Source organism: Myotis myotis, unplaced genomic scaffold (assembly GCF_014108235.1).
Source record: "Myotis myotis isolate mMyoMyo1 unplaced genomic scaffold, mMyoMyo1.p scaffold_m19_p_40, whole genome shotgun sequence".
In the NCBI taxonomy this organism is placed as follows: domain Eukaryota; kingdom Metazoa; phylum Chordata; class Mammalia; order Chiroptera; family Vespertilionidae; genus Myotis; species Myotis myotis.
In genome coordinates, this window is record NW_023416347.1 from 241450 (window position 1) to 256133 (window position 14684).

Consider the following 14684-nt stretch of genomic DNA (forward strand, 5'->3'; position numbering starts at 1 on the left):
CATACTTGTAGGATTCCAACTATATGTCATTCTGGAAAAGGCAAAACGATGGCGATAGTGTAAGGATCAGTGGTTGCCAAGGTGGGGGCTGGGGAGAGATGAATCCCAAAGGAATTTTAGGGCAGTGAAAAAGTACTCTGCATGATATATATTTTTTAAATATATATATATTTTATTGATTTTTTACAGAGAGGAAGGGAGAGGGATAGTTTGAAACATCGATGAGAGAGAAACATTGATCAGCTACCTCTTGCACACCCTCTCCTGGGGATGTGCCCGCAACCAAGGTACATGCCCTTGACTGGAATCGAACCTGGGACCCTTCAGTCCGCAGGCCGACACTCTATCCACTGAGCCAAACCAGTTAGGGGTCTGCATGATATTTTAATGACGAATACATCTCATTCATTATTCATTTGTCCATGCCCATAGAATGTATGTACCAAGAGTGAGTCCTGATGTAAAATATAGATTTGAAGTGATTCTGATGTGTCAGTATAGGTTCATCTTTGGTAAAAAAAATGTACCATTCTGGTGAGTGATATTGATGATGGGGGGAGCTATGCATGTGTGGGAATGGGAGGTATAAGGGAAATCTCTGTACCTCCCTCTCAATTTTATTATAAGCCTAAAACTGTTCTTTAAATAGCTCATTTAGCCCAGTCGATGTGGCTCAGCAGTTGAGCATCGACCCAGAGTCCAAGAGTCCACGGGTTCAATTCCCAGTCAGGGCACATGCCTGGGTTTCAAGCTCAATCCCCAGTAGGGGTCATGCAGGAGGCAGCTGACTGATGATGTTTCTCTCTCATCTCAGCGATGTTCCTCTCTATCCCTCTCCCTTCCTCTCTCTCTAAAAATCATTAAAAACATATTTTTAAAAATAGCTCATTTAATCGAGACACCATTTTTGCCCAACACTGTGGGCTAGGGGAAAAAGGGTCTAGGTGGTTATACCCTAGCATGCGACTCAACTTTGTTGTTCAGTTAGGGTAACATATAAAAGGCTCATTGTAAATATTTTCTGTTTAAATTGACTGAAGAGAAAATCAGGAACAGGTGAGGGGAGAAGAAGAGAGACTAGGACGTGGGCATGGATATGCAGCGCTTCGCCTGCTCAGAGAGGGACCAGGGAAAGGGTTAGAAGCTACGCCTCAGAGTAGATCTTAGTGCCATCTTGTGGGTGGATCCGGAAAGGACCAAGCAGACCCACGCCAGCTTCTATTAGGATGCGTATGCAATACTGATATAAAACTGCACGTCACACATCAGAACTCCGGTCTGATTTGATTGTGTCCTTCCATCAGCAAGTCCTAATCACTCTGCCTCCAGGGACACTGCCAGGCCCAGCTGCTACCCTCTCTCCCTTCGACTTCTCTGGAAGCCTCCTGACTGGTATCCTTGCCTCTGTTCTTGTCCTCCCACTGTCCATGCTCCACCAGTAGCTAAAGGGATCTTTAAAAAAAGTAAAAATTAGGTCATGTCACTTCCTTGTATAAAACTCTTCAGTGGCTTTTCATGAAAATGGAGTGACACTCAAGCTCCTGTCCTGGTATAGAAAGCTCTGCATCTTATGGCTCCTGTCAGCCACCACCTCACTCCTGCTCTCTTGCTCTCCTTCCCTGCATTGCTCTTCCTGTTCCCCCACCCCCACCCCCCTTAGGTCCTGTGCACCAGCTGTCCTGTTCCCTCTGCCTGGGCTCCTTCCTCTGTCCTTCCTGGCTGGCTCCTCCTTGTCATTCAGACTCTCCTCCATTGCTACTGCAGAGGGGCCTTCCTTGACTGATTCTTGACTCTGTCACATCACTCCCTGTTGTCTGTCTTGTTCTCTGTTGCCTGCTCAGTGCCTAAAAAGCATCCTATATAATAAAGATGTAATATGCAAATTGACCATCACTCCCTTGCACAGATGGCTGCCTGCATGTGGTCACAAGATGGCTGGCAAGGGAGGGCAGTTGGGAGCAACCGGGCCTGCAGGGGAGGGCAGTTAAGGGTGACTGGGCCGGCAGGAAAGGGCAGTTGGGGTGACTGGGCTGGCAGGGGAGGGCAGTTGGGGGTGACTGGGCTGGCAGGGGAGGGCAGTTAGGGGTGACTGGGCCGGCAGGGGAGGGCAGTTGGAGGCGACCGGGCCGGCAGGGAAGGGCAGTTGGGGGCAACCAGGCTGGCAGGGGAGGGCAGTTGGGGGATATCGGGCCAGCATGGCAGCAGTTAGGCGTCAATCAGGCTGGCAGGCAGAACTGGTTAGGGGCAATCAGGTAGGCAGGCGAGCGTTTGGGAGACAGCAGTCCCCGATTATGAGAGGGACTAAACCGGCAGTCGGACATCCCCTGAGGGGACCCAGATTGGAGAGGGTGCAGGCTGAGCTGAGGGACACCCCCCCCCCAGAGCACGAATTTCGTGAACCAGGCCTCTAGTTTAACATAATGTGGCTGCACAACAAAGATTTGTTGAACGGATGAATGCTGCTTTTCGGGTTCAGCTAGACCAGTGATGGCGAACCTTTTGAGCTCAGCGTGTCAAAATTTTGAAAAACCCTAACTTAACTCTGGTGCTGTGTCACATATAGAAATATTCATAATTTTTTTTTATATTTGCAACCATAGTCAAAGATTTATATTTTTGATATTTTATATATTTAAATGCCATTTAACAAAGAAAAATCAACCAAAAAATACGTATAAAATGAACAAAAACAGAAAAACAATGTACATTTAGGAAAAAATAATAACAATGATAATCAAATGGTATGAAAACTAGAAATTAGTGACTTTTTTGGTGCTGAAGTTTGTCTGCTAATTCTTCAATTGCAGGTTCATACTTGGTGCACTTCAAGGCCAAGCAAGCGCCACTAACTTCATCTGTTAGCTGGTTTCTTTTGTATGTTTTAATATTATTTAATGCTGAGAACAAAGTCTCACAAAAATATGTTGATGAAAAAATTGTTAGCAAAGCCATCGCTAGATTTTTTATGTCGCTAAAAGTGTTAGGTACTCTGTTCCAAGCACTCAAAATTTCTTGTTCAGCCCTGGCCGGGTTGGCTTGGTGGTTGGAGCGTTGGCCTGCGGACTGGGGGGTCCTGGGTTCGATTCCGGTCGGGGGCGTGTGCCTTGGTTGCGGGCACGTCCCCGGTGGGGGGTGTGCAGGAGGCAGCTGATCTGTGTTTCTCTCATCAATGTTTCTAACTTCCTCTCTGTAAAAAATCAATAAAATATATTTTTTAAAAAAATTTCTTGTTCGTAGTTGCACTCTTCTTCATTATTCAAACGATTTCTTTCCAGATTTTCAAGTTTCAACCTTAAGTCGACAAACACATGAGTCCAAATGCTACCTTGAAAATCTGAAAGTTGCATCTCTAAATCGTCAATTTGCATGCATTGGAAATCCTTTAATTCCAAAGTACTGTAAACAACTACATCCGGATACTTAATTATTTTAATGGTCTGTCCTAGGCTTCTAAATTGAATCTTTCGCTGAACTGTTCAAATAACGAGTTTACTATAATCTGGTACATAAGTATGGACTCCATTACACTTGTTGTAGTGGCCTTCTCAAAATACTTTTTTATCCGAGGAAAATACTTACAAGTTTTAGTTTCAATATCTCACTTGAAAATTTTAAGTTTAGGAGAACCAAGATGGCGGCATAGGTTAACGCCGGAGTTTGCTGCTTTGAACAACTACTTCAAAAGTGAAACCAAAAAACGGAAGGGACATCACCCAGAACCACAGGAACGCTGGCTGAGTGGAAGTCCTACAACTAGGAGGAAAGAGAAACGCATACGGACACTCAGAGGAGGCGCAGTGCTGAAGTCAAATTCTGAGGTGCGGAGTGCGCGGAGCAGGCTGGCGGCGGAGGGCGCGGTTGTTGTTTTCAATCGGGAGGGAGTCCCAGACTCTGAGCTCCAGATCCGGGCGAGTCTTTAGGGACCCAGACTCAAACGGGAGAAGCGGGACTGTCTGGCTTCGGTCAGAGCGAGTGCAGCTTTCTCTCTGAGCTTTGCAGCGGGTGCCGGGACTCAGAGAGGCAGAGCCCCTGGGGACAGGACTGAGAGCCGCCATAACTGCTCTCTCCAGCCCACCCTGTTGATCCTGTGCGACCCGCCCCGCCCAAGCCCTGCACAGAGGCATTTGCTGGATAGCCTCAGGCAAAGGCTAGATTAGCACCTCCCTAGAGGGCAGAAGTTCTCTCACTGCTGACACAGCTGATTCTCATAGCCACTTGGCCTGGAGGTCAAACCCTCCCTGGAATTAGCTACAACAATCAAGATTTAACTATAAGACTGCGAACAAAGACCACTAGGGGGTGCACCAAGGAAGCATAACAAAATGCGGAGACAAAGAAACAGGACAAAATTGTCAATGGAAGATATAGAGTTCAGAACCACACTTTTAAGGTCTCTCAAGAACTGTTTAGAAGCCGCCGATAAACTTAATGAGATCTACAAGAAAACTAATGAGACCCTCGATCTTATATTGGGGAACCAACTAGAAATTAAGCATACACGGACTGAAATAACGAATATTATACAGACTCCCGACAGCAGACCAGAGGAGCGCAAGAATCAAGTCAATGATTTGAAATGCGAGGAAGCAAAAAACACCCAACCGGAAAAGCAAAATGAAAAAAGAATCCAAAAATGCAAGGATAGTGTAAGGAGCCTCTGGGACAGCTTCAAGCGTACCAACATCAGAATTATAGGGGTGCCAGAAGATGAGAGAGAGCAAGATATTGAAAACCTATTTGAAGAAATAATGACAGAAAACTTCCCCCACCTGGTGAAAGAAATAGACTTACAGGTCCAAGAAGCGAGGAGAACCCCAAACAAAAGGAATCCAAAGAGGACCACACCAAGACACATCATAATTAAAATGCCAAGAGCAAAAGATAAAGAGAGAATCTTAAAAACAGCAAGAGAAAGAAACTCAGTTACCTACAAGGGAATACCCATACGACTGTCAGCTGATTTCTCAACAGAAACTTTGCAGGCCAGAAGGGAGTGGCAAGAAATATTCAAAGTGATGAATACCAAGAACCTACAACCAAGATTACTTTATCCAGCAAAGCTATCCTTCAGAATTGAAGGTCAGATAAAGAGCTTCACAGATAAGGAAAAGCTAAAGGAGTTCATCACCACCAAACCAGGATTATATGAAATGCTGAAAGGTATCCTTTAAGAAGAGGAAGAGGAAGAAAAAGGTAAAGATACAAATTATGAACAACAAATATGCATCTATCAACAAGTGAATCTAAGAATCAAGTGAATAAATAATCTGATGAACAGAATGAACTGTTGATTATAATAGAATCAGGGACATAGAAAGGGAATGGACTGACTATTCCTGGGGGGGAAAGGGGTGTGGGAGATGTGGGAAGAGACTGGACAAAAATCGTGCACCTATGGATGAGGACAGTGGGTGGGGAGTGAGGGCGGAGGGTGGGGCGGGAACTGGGAGGAGGGGAGTTATGGGGGGAAAAAAAAGAGGAACAAATGTAATAATCTGAACAATAAAGATTTAATTAAAAAAAAAAGATTAAAAAAAAAAAAAAAAAAGAAAAGAAAATTTTAAGTTTACTTTCAAAAGATTTGATGTATCCAAACATGACGTCAATACTTTTGCCAAAACCCTGTAATTTTAAGTTCAGTTCATTCATATGAACAAAGAGATCTGTAAAAAACATCAAATTGCTGACCGACTTAGGATCATTGATCTGAGGAAATTTTGCCAGATCCTTATTCTCAATAAATACCGTAATTTCTTCAAAGCACTCCCTCCACAAATCGCTCAAGTACTTTACCTCAACTCAGCCATCTCACATTATTGAACATCAGTAGTCCACTGTAGGTTGAATCAACTTCCTGTAAAAGTGCAGAAAATTCTCGCTTGTGAAGTGGTCAAGAAGCTATAAAATTCATAATTTTTGTTACAACTGACATGAAATCATTCAATTCTGAGAATCCCGATTTGGCACACAACACCTCCTGATGGATAATGCAATGAAAAGGTACAAGTGGATGTGTAATAGCTTCCATAAACAATTTCAGGAATCCCACATTTTTTCCCACCAATTTGGTTACCCATCTGGCGTGACTGACACAATTTTAGAGATATCAGTGTTTAGGTCACTGAATGTTTTTATAACAACCTTACATATTTCGTTTCCTAATGTACTTATTGGCACTGATTCTAACTTTATCAACTCTTCTCTCATTGTAAGACCATCAGAATATCTAGCAATAATGGCCAACCGAGCATTTGATGTGACATCAGTAGTTTCATCAAGAGAAATCGAAAAATATTTACAACTATTTAAGTCTTTTTTTAATTGATGTTGTACGTTTTTGTTAAGATCTATTATTCTGTCTTTGATAGTATTTCTGCTGAGTGATAACTCAAATTCTTTTAATAATATCATCTTTATTTTTCATATCGTGAAATTGAGCTGGTGCACATCTTAGAAATGTTTCCTTAATAAATTCTCCGTCACTGAGGGCTTTTCCATGCTGAGCTATGGAGTGAGCAATACAGTAACTTGCTGATGTTAAATTTGTAGAGCATCTTACAAATTTAATGATGGAATTTGATTGACTTTTATAGAGGTGTAGCTGCCTAGAAATGTATTCCTTCCTTTCATCGATACTTTTTTTCAAGAGCTGACAATGATTAGTTTCAAAATGTCTCTTTACATTCCACATTCTGCTTTCTACCGTTTCATTACACAGTATGCACAATGATCTGTTGTTTCTGTCGACAATCCCGTACAACTGGGTCCATATGTCTTGAAAGGGTCGGCTACTGCTACTTCCACTTCCTTTATCATTCAGTCTTGCTTTTTTATTTTTTTGATTCTCCATCACAAGGCTGCAAAAATAAATAAATATAAATCACGGCGTTTTTTATAAAAGGTTGATAGGTTTCTTACCTAGTAACTTTTTGCAGTGTTGTTGCACTGACTCCTGGTGCAAAACAATTCAAAGATAGTATGTATAGCCAACAAATATATGGTGCTGTAATCAATTATCCGACATGCAGAATGTCTCACCGAGCACTGCTGCACTGTATATCTTTTTTTTCCTAACCCTCTCACTCCTGTCTCCCAATGAACATGACGATCACGTGCATCCATTTGCCGAATGCACCCGAACGCACGGGAAGCTTACCCGAGGCACATGTTCACAATAACGAGGCCGTTTCCAGAATTGGGCATTTTGTCACTCGAGTAAAAATAAAATGTCATGAGTAAAGATTAATCTCTTTATAGTGCAATTCTTAACCTTTTTATATTAATGTCAATATTGGAACAATGTATCTTGGATGTTTTCACTATGTATCTTTGCTACACAACACTGATGTACATGTTTACATCCGGCTTTAGAATTGCATTATTGATTATGAGTAACGTGAGTAATAATATTACTCGAGTGATGCCCAACTCTGGCCATTGCGAGAGACAAATATTTGAATTATGCAATTTTTTGTCTCTGTCGATGTGTGTCACCCAAAATGAGTTTGCGTGTCACCTCTGACACGCGTGTCATAGGTTTGCCATCACTGAGTTAGAGGTTAGGGTTGGGTGGTTTTAGGTCTTTCTCAAGGGAGCATGAAAAGACCACGGAAATTGTCCTGGCCTGTTTGGCTCATAGGATAGAGCATCAGCCTGTGGACTGAAGGGCCCCAGGTTCAATTCCGGTTGGGGACACATGCCTGGGTTGTGGGCTCAATCCCCAGTAGGGGGGCATGCAGGAAGCAGCTGATCAATCCTTCTCTCCGCCCCCCCCCTCCTTCTCTCCCACCCTCCCTTGCTCCCTCCCTCCCTTTTCTTGCTCTGTGCAATCAATAAAAATTAAAAACAAGAAAAGACCACGGGAATTAAATTGTAGTGAATGGTGTCCTGTCCCCACCATTGCCCCTTACCAGCTGTTAACCATACCGCTCTTAGCTGCAGTTTCTTCACCAGTGGAATGGAGGGAATGAGTTCACCTTACTCACAGGGTAAGGACTCAGTGGGATTTAAATGTGATTGGAAGCAAGGCATTCAGCACACAACCTTCTTTCTCTGTTAAAACTGAACCACACCGTCATTGTTTATGTTGCTCCTGCCGCTACTCACCACTGCATCTAGTGTAAGAAACAAAAGAAGCTATAGATGAATTTTTTAAGAATTATGAATAGCCAGGGTTAGACACTCGTTCTTTGCACTCCCGGTACCTAGTTCTGTGCTTGCTTATAACATAGCAGTGGGTGGTTCACACACACACACACACACACACACACACACACACACGGCTGGATTAATGTTGACTCTTCTGAGCTAAGAACTGGTGTCCCCTGATTCTTGTCCAGGCTGTGTCCCTTTGATCAAATGACCACTCTTTGTTGAAAGAGAGAAAAAGGGAGAGAGAGAGAACGGCCGCTGGCTGTACAGGCACAGCCTGGGGAGATAGTATGGCTCAGGACAAAATCTGACTTCAGTCTTCACTATGGTTCCTAGGTTTGTGTACAATTAATGTAAACTTATCCCAGCATAACTTTAGTTCCTAATAAAGGGGATGTAGGAAAGAGAGAGAGATCACATGATTCTCTTGTGGTAAGATTCCTTCATGTTCCTTTATGAAGTATACTCTGAATATGAAATTATTCTGAGAACTGGAAATTCTACAATATGTACATGTATATGTAAAAGCTGGTATGAATATGATTTCTAGATGAATTCAAAAAGAGTAACTGTTGTGTAAACACTCGTTCAAAGATATTTTTTGAATGCTTGCTGGTTCCAGGCTGTTGGGTATTGGAAGTAGAACAACGAATGAAGCAGGTAAATCCCTGTCTTCATAGAACTTACATTCTAGTAGGAGAGACAGACAATAAAGAAGATAAATAATGACCTAACTGGTTTGGCTCAGTGGATAGAGCGTCGGCCTGTGGACTCAGGGGTCCCAGGTTCGATTCTGGTCAAAGGCATGTGCCTTGGTTGCGGGCACATCCCCAGTGGGGGGTGTGCAGGAGGCAGCTGATCGGTGTTTCCCTCTCATCGATGTTTCTAACTCTCTATCCCTCTCCCTTCCTCTCTGTAGAAAATCAATAAAATACATTTTTTTTAAAAAAAGAAGATAAATAATAAAATCAGTAACGTGGTAAATGGTGACTAAGAGCCACAGAGAATGAAAGCAGGCAAAGGAATAGGGAGGGTCAGGGTGTAGAAATTTTAGACAGGTTGGAATTATTTATTTCCTCTCCCACCCCCACCATGATCAAGATTCATAACCCAGTAACTTTGCCTTCTAGAGTCACATCTAAATGATAGGTCAGTTAGGGGGAAAAAAAAGGCAAAAAGAAGTCTGATGTGTTTCATCAAAACTTCTAATAATTTAGTTCGTGTTTCTGTCATCCATATTCACGAAAATTACTTTAAAATATTAAAAATACAAATGGACATCATCCTTATCTGATAGTCCTAATTTTACAATCCTTTTTATAACTGAATCTTAATAAATACATAAATATTTAAAAATCCAAAAGACCAAACGCAACAACCTGTATGATTTACCAGCATCAGCCTGTGAACATACTGTTTGTTTCTGTTACCTAAAAATACCAGTTGCTTTTGAAGCTGAAAGATTAAATCCAAGCGACATTACTGAAGTTAATTGGAAAATGATTTTCCCTTCTAAATGTTTGTGTAAAACGTAAATATTATTAAGAGGGCAGATTAGGCCAGTTTGATACTGACTTTCATACACAAAGAAAGGGCAAATAGAAGGATTCCGGTAGTTCCGATCCCCTATCCAGAGCCGCTGGGAATTTGTTTATTCTTTGAGGGCCCACGGCTGACGTCCGCTCACGGAGTAATGTCATCACATTTCCTGGGGGTGGTGACTTGGGGGGCGGCCGTGGTAAGCAGTTGTTGGACTTGACTGGGCCACTGCTCCACAGAGGTCCTGAGAGCCAGACATACCCCTAGACAGGATGTAAGGTCAGAACACAGCCTCATTGAGTAAATAAAGTGTTCGGTGGTAAAATAGAACTGCCAAAACAGGAACGTCTTAAAAAGATACTTCTAAACTTACACGGAGGCAGCATTCATCATTCCTAAAAAATTAACCTGTAGCTTCTTTTGTTTCTTGCACTGGATGCAGCGGTGAGTCGCTGTCATAGGTGAGACAGAAGGTTGTGCTGTCCTTGGCCTGCACCAGCTGCTGCCTCACCCCATTCGGGCAACATGTGCAGTCGTTCCCGGGAGGGAAGCTCTGGCCCTGAGCCAGCCACACTTTCCTCTGGGCCCTCAGCTGGTGACCAACACTGTGTACTCACATACATGTATTTTTTTAAAACCGTACTAGTCATTAGCATTTGATATTGTCATTAATTACTGCCTTTATCTTTACTTTTTCTTCCTGTTTTCCTTAATTTTGTACTGTTGATTTTCTCAAACGGAGACTTGAAGCTTACTTACTTAACTCTTGTTTCATGACAAGTCACACACAGTGAGGAAAAGGAAAGCCGGGACTCACTCAGTTCACTTCCCCACCCTGCGCTGCACCTTCCCGGGTTCTGAGGAGACCCCTGGGGTTCCTCTGTGTAATAATTATTCACTCTCGGTAATTTTTCTCTAGGAGTTTCAGTTCCATCTGTAGCTCTGATTAGAGACAGAAAGTTTAAGCAAGTCTTTTTCTTACAGAGACGAACATCTCACGTGCAGTTTGGCCCCATGAGGTTTCATGCAGATCAACTCCAGGTAATTATAAACCATGCTGTCATTTTCTCCTGTTGGTTTCCTTTAAAGAGGTGGGGAGGGAAAGGGCCTCAAGTTATACATTGAAATTCGTCTTCTGTGTTAGATAATATCAGTACTATAGTTATCTAAGAGAGTGTATGTTTCTTAGAAATGCACATTGGACTATTTATAGATGAAGAAATGTCTGTGACTTACTTTCAAAAGTTCAGCAGTAAAATAAAGAATGTGTATAATCGGGCATGTGTGGAGTGAGGGAGTGGGGGAGGGGGAGAAAGTAAAGGTGGCAAATTTTAATTTTTTTTCTTATTTCAGGGAGTAAGGGAGAAGGAGAGAGAGATAGGAGCATCAATGATAAGCAAGAATCATTAATTGGCTGCCTCCTGCACGCCCCCAACTGGGGATCAAGTTTGGAACCCGGGCATGTTCCCTGTCTGGGAATCGAACCGTGACCTCCTAGTTCATGGGTCGATGCTCAACCACTGAGCCACACTGGCTGGGCAAAAGGTGGCAGAATTTTAACAACTGAGGAAACTAGAAGAAGTGTATACTAGAATTCATTGTCATTCACAACTTGCCTGTAGGTTTGAAATTTTCTGATATAAAAACGTAAAAGCATGTGCTTCCCTGTGTTCCTGAATAGCTGTTATCAGAGAAAAATACCTGTAAATTATTTAATCCAAAATATTAGACAGAAACAGCCAATTGAAATTTAGCCCCAAAGTTCTTTGATGTTTCCCACACACAGACACATGTGCACTGTTTCATTCTTTTTAAATGGGAAGGGACTAGCAGAGATGTGCTCTCTTAGTTCTTTGCACTTGGAGTATTTGTGCACATGGTCAGCTTAGAGGAGCGAGTAAGCCTTGGGCACAGGGTTTCTCTCAGCTCTGCGGCCTCTTTCTCACAGGCTGCCCTGCCTCTCCCTTATCACCCTGGCTCCCAGGAGTCAGTCTGGGTCTAAAGGGGATGCTGCTTTGTGCTGCTGAACCACATCTATGGGGGGTGGGGGGGCTGGCTGGATAGGGGGAGCAGCAGATCAGGCCTCACCGCACCCAGGCCAGGCCTGGGGTCAGCCAGCGGCATCCCAGGCACAGACACTGCCTCTTGCTCCTGGTGCTATTCCTGTGTCACTTCACTGACAGGTTGTGAACTATAATATTTCTGTCTGCTTTAAATTTTCTCTTTTAATCAAAACTAGAGGCCCAGTGCACAAAAATTTGTGCACTGGCGGGGAGAGGGGGGTGTCCCTCAGCCCCACTTGTGCCCTCTCACAGTCTGGAACCCCTCAGGAGATAACCACCTGCTGACTTAGGCCTGCTCCCCAGGTGGCAGATGGCAGGCCCGATCTCTAGGTGCCTGCCCCGCCTCCCCGGGTCGCGCACAGGGCAGGGCCGATGGGGGGTTGGGGTGCTGCCCCCGGTCGCACACAGGGCAGGGCTGATCAGGGTGTTGGGGCGCTGCCCCGGGTCGCGCACAGGGCAGGGCCGATCGGGTCTTGGGGCCTCGCGCACAGGGCAGGGCCAATCCGGGGGTTGGCGTGCCTCCCCGGGTCACACACAGGACTCCTGGGCGGGCCAGCAGATTGCTGCTGCCCCACCCGGCCGCCCCAGGTGGGTCACACACGGGACCCCCGCCGCCCAGGATCGCAGATAGCAGGCCCAGATGGTGGCAGGGCAGGCGGGATGGCGCTGTCCCACCCTGCCTGCGGTATGCAAATTAGCCGCCAAAGTTGTTGGCGGTTAATTTGCATATCACGCTGATTAGCCAATGGGAGGCATAGCGAAGGTACGGTCAATTACCATGCTTGTCTATTATTAGATAGGATTTTTTTTTTTTTTTTTCAATTTGGAGGCATTACATTGAGTCAGAACATTTAAATACATTATATAGCCCTAACGGGTTTGGCTCAGCGGATAGAGCGTTGGTCTGCGGACTCAAGGGTCCCAGGTTCGATTCCAGTCAAGGGCATGTACCTTGGTTGCAGGCACATCCCCAGTGGGAGGTGTGCAAGAGGCAGCTGATCAATGTTCCTCTCTCATTGATGTTTCTCTCTATCCCTCTCCCCTCCTCTCTGTAAAAAATCAATAAAATATGTTTAAAAAATAAAATAAAAAATACATTATATAAAGTATTAAGTGTTCCAGGAGTTTGACTGAAATATTAGCATTTCCCATCTAAGGACTGCCTAGTTAACTTACTGTTAACTAAAACAAATATTTGTGTGGTTTAATTGGTTTAATTTCAAGATAAAGTGCTTGATCAGTCCTTGGTTGCATTCTGCCAGAGGTTTACTAGCAAAAGGAGTATGTGATTCATGCACTAGGACTGTGGTCGGCAAACTGCGGCTCGCAAGCGACATGCGGCTCTTTGGCCCCTTGAGTGTGGCTCTTCCTAAGCCTTAGTATGGGGCATGATTAAAGTGTTTCAGCCAGGTTCAAGCCTCGGACTAATGAAAGGACAGGGTCCTCTCATTGCCACGTGCAGGTCCCAGCTGGAGGGCAGGGCCCTCCCAGCACAATTATAGCCAATGGCTGTGGTTGTAAGCTTGAACCTATGGTCCAAACACATGGCCCCACATGCCTTGTGGTAGAGTTCAGGTGCATGTAGTTGAGTAGGGTTGGAACTCATGAGAATGCTGTAAACAACTTGATCATGCCCCTACTTTGCCTTGCGGCATCTGCTATAAAATAAAGACACGGCTTGTGGGCGCTGGCGCTGTCTCCTCATCAGGGAGCAGTGTCCACTGAGACCCAGCTTTCATTCTCTTGTCTGTCTTTCCTTAATCCCCCCCCCCAAACTCAGTTTACCTTTGGCCGCAACACCTTAGGAGGACCCTAATTAAGTTAATAACAATGTACCTACCTATATAGTTTAAGTTTAAAAAATTTGGCTCTCAAAAGAAATTTCAATCGTCGTACTGTTGATATTTGGCTCTGTTGACTAATGAGTTTGCCGACCACTGGCCTAGGACGTCCAGATAGAATAGCCCAGCTTTCCAGGAGCCGAGTGATCTGGCCCCTGAGTTACATGGGGGAGACGGTTTATATCAACAGATTATGTTCACATCGGTGTGCTGGCCTTAAAACACATGGGAGTTTTCTGTGGCTGGTTAAGAAATGATATTCCAACCTCTTTTTTTTTTAAGTGTTTATGCTTTTTTGATTCAGGTGCTTTTAGTGTTTATCAAAGACGACAGCCAGTGTAAAGGATTTCGTAAGGCGTGTGAAAAAGCAGGGTTTAAGTACATGGTGGCCCTGGAGGTCCAGGCTGTCCTGACCTGTTTCCTGGCTGCAAATCATGACATCATCATCATCGACCACAGAAACCCCCAGCAGCTGGACGCCCTGACGCTGTGCAGGTAAGCCCGAGACTCGGGCCCACGTGCTAAGTGGGCCGGGCGCTTGTGACAGTAATGCCACCCAGAAATATATTAAGTTAAATTCAGTGTCCTTTAAGTTGCCTTCCATGCATGTAAAGTAAACAAGACCATAGCATTATTTCTAGGACTGATCTTTTTTTTTTTTTTTTTAATTTTATTTTTTTTTTAATTAAATCTTTATTGTTCAGATTATTACATTTGTTCCTCTTTTTTTTCCCCCCATAACTCCCCTCCTCCCAGTTCCCGCCCCACCCTCCGCCCTCACTCCCCACCCACTGTCCTCATCCATAGGTGCACGATTTTTGTCCAGTCTCTTCCCGCATCTCCCACACCCCTTTCCCCCCCAGGAATAGTCAGTCCATTCCCTTTCTATGTCCCTGATTCTATTATAATCAACAGTTCATTCTGTTCATCAGATTATTTATTCACTTGATTCTTAGATTCACTTGTTGATAGATGCATATTTGTTGTTCATAATTTGTATCTTTACCTTTTTCTTCCTCTTCCTCTTCTTAAAGGATACCTTTCAGCATTTCATATAATCCTGGTTTGGTGGTGATGAACTCCTTTAGCT

At 44.0% G+C, this 14684-nt stretch overlaps 1 protein-coding gene across 1 annotated transcript in view; it reads left to right on the forward strand.

Moving 5' to 3' along the window:
• Nucleotides 1-14684, forward strand: part of PDE8A (phosphodiesterase 8A) — a 101927-nt gene that overhangs the window by 42153 nt on the left and 45090 nt on the right. Inside the window, exons 2-3 of the mRNA XM_036306288.1 lie at nt 10675-10731; nt 13899-14089. Coding sequence (XP_036162181.1) covers nt 10675-10731; nt 13899-14089 — 248 coding nt within the window. The remainder of the gene's footprint in view (nt 1-10674; nt 10732-13898; nt 14090-14684) is intronic.